Source organism: Heterodontus francisci, chromosome 37 (assembly GCF_036365525.1).
Source record: "Heterodontus francisci isolate sHetFra1 chromosome 37, sHetFra1.hap1, whole genome shotgun sequence".
Lineage (NCBI taxonomy): Eukaryota > Metazoa > Chordata > Chondrichthyes > Heterodontiformes > Heterodontidae > Heterodontus > Heterodontus francisci.
The window spans coordinates 22184003-22190002 of NC_090407.1; the positions used below are offsets into that span (position 1 = coordinate 22184003).

The window sequence follows — 6000 nt, forward strand, 5'->3', positions numbered from 1 at the left end:
TGATGGCTGCCTCAATGCTACTCACAAGTTCCTTTGCTCCCACTTGGTCTAGCTATGGTATAAAACTTCAAGTACCAGTCCTCCGATGCATTGCCTTTTTTTTTATTTGTCATGGGACATGGGTGTCGCTGGCTAGGCTGGTATTTATTGGCCATCCCTAATTGCCCTTGAGAAGGTGATGGTGAGCTGCCTTCTTGAACTGCTTCAGTCCTTGGGGTGTAGGTACACCAACAGTGCTGTTAGGAATGGGAGTTCCAGGATTTTGACCCAGCGACAGTGAAGGAATGGCGATGTCGTTCCAAGTCAGGATGGTGTGCGACTTGGAGGGGAACTTGCAGATGGTGGTGTTCCCATGCATCTGCTGCCCTTGTCCTTCTAGGTGGTAGAGGCCACTTGTCCCTTGTTACTATCCCAATTCTCCTGGTGAATTCATCGCGTATGCCAAACAATGCGAACATACCAGAAAACAGACTTTTCCCTATTTTATGAAGTGCATTTTCTTGCCTCCCTGTGGCTTTCCCTGGACCTGATGCAGTGATTGGCCACCACAAGATCTGGCACAGTTTTTTGCAAATATTATTCAAGCTAGTCACTTAGACCACCGTTTACTCTTTAAAGGAGGTCCTGACAGGGAATTCTGTGGGTACTCATTTTGTTCAGCAGAAAGGCTCACAAAATGAATACGGCAGTCTCAATACAATTCCAAATGAATGAGAGTGCACCCTGTTTCTAACTTGTGCTGTACCTGCCCTGGGCGTGTTTGACATCTGACACTGGGAGTCGTTCAATTACCCAGTAAAATATTCATCACTTTAATTAGCACAAAAATTCAGCACCATGAATAATAAAATACATATGTTGGATTTTAAGAAATAATGAAAAAGACAAAGGCTTTTTCAGACACTTACTGAATGGGTCTCCAAGTAGCAAACCCCTCGCACGAGCAATGTAACCAGCTGCGACCTCAGAATAAGGCCATGAAAGGTTAAAGGTCGGAAGCGCTCCTCCATTGTCCATTCTTCACTGGGAGACTGATCAGGGTAAAGATTTGGATAGGGGGCATGTCTGTACAAACAGGAGGGCCATCAGTAACTGAGTGAGCACAAATATACAACAGTGAATAGGACAGTTGCAAACCATCTATATGTGTGTGCACTAGAATATGAATGTGAACAAGATGATGGTTAAAAGCATCTCAATGTCCATGTTAAAATATCAAGCTTTCAGTCAGATCAAATTCAAAGACCAGCTGGAGCTCCATTAAAACGCTTTCCTGCATCACACTTACGTCCTGCACAAATCCTAATGCAATCCCGGGTGTGAACACTTTCTTCAATTCACTACCGCTTCAGAAATTAAATAACATTTCTTCAAAAATGATTTTATTTGGAGTGAAATTGGCCTACGTTGCACCTTAAACATCCAGGACTACCACAAAGTCCACTGGGTCACTTGGCACTGAAGTAATTTTGACATCATGCAGGACAAAGACTCACTGGCATTTCTCACTTACATCCACACTCAGCATTCCAGCAACAGCCATCACCCAGCATTACAGTAATCGTCACTCAGCGTTACAGTAACCACTTCACCAGCCGTGGGGCTGCTTCATTTGCTGCACTTCCAGAGGAGAGTGCCAAACATCATAAGCTTGAGGCCATTTGGGTTGTGATGGTTACTATAATAGGTCTGACCATCAGAAAGCTACAGACCCACCCCCACTCACTATCAATAGGCTGGATTAAAGTTACACGTTTCACCTGCACAATTCCCTGAAATGAGGTGAGGATAAGATCTGTTCTCAAGCCCCGCTGTTCAGTCTCTTACTGACATGTAGGCACAGATCAGGACAGCTCATTCCCTGAATATCACCAGCTCTTTTCTTATTCATTCAAAGGATGTGGGTGTTTCTGGCAAGGCCAGCATTTATTGCCCCAGTTGCCTTTGAATACAACTGAGTGGCTTGCCAGGCCATTTCAGAAGGCAGTTGAGTCAGCCACATTGTCATGGGTCTGGAGTCACATACAGGCCAGGCCAGGTAACAATGGAAGATTTCCTTCCCTAAAGTGAATCAAATGGGTTTTTACAACAATCTGGTCATTTCATGGTCGCCATTATCAATACTAGTTTTATATTGCAGATTTACCTAATTAGTTGAATTTAAATTCCCAAGCTGCTGTGGTGGGATCTGAACTCATTTTCCCAGATCATTAGTCCAGGCCTCTGGATTACTGGTTCAGTAACATAATAACAATGCTACTGTACCCACTGCTCCCTGAGGACAAGCTCCTCACTCATTAAACTGAATGAGCTGTAGTATCAGGGGCTGCTGACTCACCAAAATACCACACCAGACGTCACAGCACTGATCAACATGGCGCCAATTGGCAGACCACTGCTCAACATGTTAAAATAACCTGCAGCTTGATTAGTGAGAAAGTGACCACTAAAGCCTTTCAATGACTGGGTGAAGCAGAGAGACTGACGGTGTGCACACCAACCTGCGCTCCAGCATCTGCTGCAACATGTCCTCTCCATCCTCAGCAACCTCGGTTGTCACCAGCTCATCGCACATGTTCCTAAGCTCACTGGATGGGTAGGATTTCATCGACTGGCTCCGCTTGTGCTGCTCCCCAGCTCGAGTCAGGATACTTGATTTCTGCAGTGACAGAACAGAACTGAGGCCGAACACACAAAAAAACAGCAAAGTAACCAGGAACCTCAACCTCCAAGCTTGTCAGGAGCCATGAATTTCAGTTCGTTTCATTTCAGGTTGGAGTATGTATTTTAACTATCTGCAGTTACTGATGCAACCAAGCCCTTGGCTACAGGGTGGAATGTCCAACATCACCACAACTTGCATTTATACAGCACGTTTAACATAGTAAAATGTTTCAAGGCACTTCACAGGAGTGTTATCATACAAAACTAGGCACCAGGTCACATAAGGAGAGATTAGGACAGGTGTCCAAAAGCTTGGTCAGAGGCAAGTATTAAGAAGCTTCATAGAGAAAAGAGGGAGAGACACACAGGGGCTTAGGAAGGTAATTGCAGAGCTTAGGGCCGATAGGAAGCTGACAGCATGGCCATCAATGGTGGACAAAGGAAATCTGGACGTGCAAGAGGCCAGAATTGAAGAAGTGCAGCAATCTCAAAGAGATGTAGGGCTGGAGCAGTTTTTTTATATTGTTCTTGGGATATGCGCATTGCTGGCAGGGCCAGCATTTATTGCCCATCCCTAATTGCCCTTGAGGTGGTGGTGCTGAGCCACCCTCTTGAACCATTGCAGTCCACATGGTGTAGGTACTGCCACAGTGCTGTTAGGGAGTACCAGATTTTCACCAAGTACATTAAAGCAATGACGATATAGCTCCAAGTCAGAAGGTTGTGTTACTTGGAGGGGATCTTGCAGGTGGTATGTTCCCATTTGTCTGCTGCTCTTGCTCTTCAGGTGGTGGAGGTTGTGGGCTTGGAAGATGCTGCTGAAGGAGCCTTGGAGAGTTGCTGCAGTGCATCTTATAAATGGTATACGCTGCTGCCACTGTTCACTGGTGGTGGAGGAAGTGAAATGTTTAAGGTGGTGGATGGGGTGCCAATCAAGTGGATTGCTTTGTCCTGGATGGTGTCAAGCTTAAGTGTTATTGAAGCTGCACTCATCAGGCAAAATGGAGAATATTCCATCACACTCCTACTTGTGCCTTGTAGATGGTGGAGAGGCTTTGGGGAGTCAGGAGGTGACTTACTTGCTGCAGAATTTCCAGTCTCTGATCTGCTGTTATTAGCCACAGTGTTTATATGGCTGGTCCAGTTAAGCTTCAGGTCAATGGTAACCTGCAGGATGTTGACAGGTGGGGTTTCAGCACTGGTCATTGCCATTGAACATCAAGATACAGAGATAAGGAGGGGCAAAGCCATGGACGGATTTAAACACAAGGGTGAGAATTTTAAGATCGAGGTGTGGTTGACCAGAAGCCAATGTAGGTCAGCAAGCACAAGCATAATGGCTGAACCATGGCAACAAATGAGTTAAAAGGAAATTTAAATGTCTAAATAGGATCAGACTATTGATGCTTCACTCTTCTGTTTTCCTGCAAGTGCTCTTTGCTTTGGCACTGTAATGAACCTTCCTCCTGAAAAAAAAACAGCTTTGCCTCAGGCATCCCTTTTAATTACTGACCCATATCCAGCCTCCCATTCCTCTCTAAGGTCCTTAAATGTACTGCTGTCACTCAGTTCCCTGCTCACCTCTCCTAAAATTCTCCTGAAAAAACTTTAAAAAGTGCCTCCAAACCTACCTTTTCAACCATGCTTTTGATTAATTTTCCCCACTACTACTCAGTCTGTTCCCACAGTTGTGAAGTGCCCTTGATATTCTATTACACTAAAGGTACTGGGACAAAAATTAGGTAATTTAGTTTCAATTCAGTGGCAGTACCTTTAAATCAGTTGCAGTATATAAGTAGGTCAAAACCAACTGCAACCATAACTCAGTGGGTAGCACCTGAGTTAGAAAGCCACGAGTTCAAGTCCCACTCCAGAAACCTGAGCACATAATCCAGGCTGACCCTCCCAGTGCAGTACTGAGGGAGTGCTGCACTGTTGGAGGTGCTGTTTTTCAGATGAGACGTTAAACTGAGGCCCTGCCCTGTCTGCCTTCTCAGGCATGGCCACTAATCGAAGTAGAGCATGGGAGCTCTCCACAGTGCTCTGGCCAATAATTATCTTTCAACCAACATCACTAAACAACAAATTATCTGGTTGTTATGACATTGCTGTTTGTGGCATCTTGCTGTGTGTAAATTGGCTGACATATTTCCTGGATACCAACAGTGACTGCACTTCAAAAGCACTCAATTGACAATCAAGCACTTTGGGATGTCTGGAGGCTGTAAAAGATTCTACAGAAATGCAAGTTTTCCTTTTCCTGTATCAAGCTTATTTTGAAATAATGCTGCAAGTTCTGTCAGTTTCAGGCTGGACAGCAAGAAACAAGCTGAAAAAGTGCCTTGTGATTGGTTCAGGACACTGAGCTTTTCAAGGACATTCAAATCAAATGGTCTATTTAAAAGTTTCAAAGAAACCAATTTGTTTGAAACTGTTGAAAAATGATTTCGAATTTTCATGCAACAGTTTAGCTAGTTTACAGTGGAAGAAATTCTATAAAATGAAATATTATTTATAAAAGATTGGCTTAGTTTGTGCAGCCGCAATCTTTTTATTTTGTCCACTGGCTTGGTGTAAACATACAACCAATAATATATATCTATGAATATGCAAACATGCAGCCACATTTTATGATGCTCCTTACTTACTTATTCATCCTTCAATACAATCGAAGTGAAAGCTTATTGATCCAGAGGGTTATTACAGCTGCAAAAGCAATTATCAGATGGGGTTTGCTATTCATTTTCTGGGCACACCATTCAAGGTTTAGTTAAATCTCAAGGCAGGGAGAGGCATGCTTAAAGGGATGAGGTGTTGGGACTCACAGGGAGAGTATTGCAAGATACAAGGGCTGAAAGAGTTTATGATAAGGGGATCAGAAACATATCAGCCATTATCAAACTACAAGTTGTTGATTTGAGTATTCATTAACATTCAACAAATTAAAAAAATCAGAGAAAGCAAAATAATAAATATGTAACTGTAGAAGTGACTACACTGATGGACACAAAAAATGCAATTAATTGCAGAAGGGTGAACTTCATTGCAAGAAAAGTTAGAAAGCTTGGTCAGAGCAGATCACAGATGCACTCTTGTGGCTGCTGCCACTATTGCAGAGAATTTGAAACACAGGTTAATGAAAAAAGGTTTTATCCTGACAGAGTCAGTAGGTCTGTATCCGAGTACAACTCAGTGACTGGTCACTTCAGGTCAGTTATTGGATACATTGAGTACAGCCAGCCAGTAGTTACATCATACCTTGAAATTGTGGCTAATGATGTAATTTGAATAAATTATTTATCCACGACCAACAGCACTAAAACAGATCTTTTGGTA

The 6000-nt window shown here is 43.3% G+C and overlaps 1 protein-coding gene across 1 annotated transcript in view; it reads right to left on the reverse strand.

The window, feature by feature from the left end:
* The window catches only part of clcn6 (chloride channel 6), a 61561-nt gene that overhangs the window by 15293 nt on the left and 40268 nt on the right, over positions 1-6000 (reverse strand). Inside the window, 2 exon segments of the mRNA XM_068017275.1 lie at positions 909-1065; positions 2502-2659. Of these exon segments, the coding sequence (XP_067873376.1) occupies positions 909-1065; positions 2502-2659 (315 nt within the window).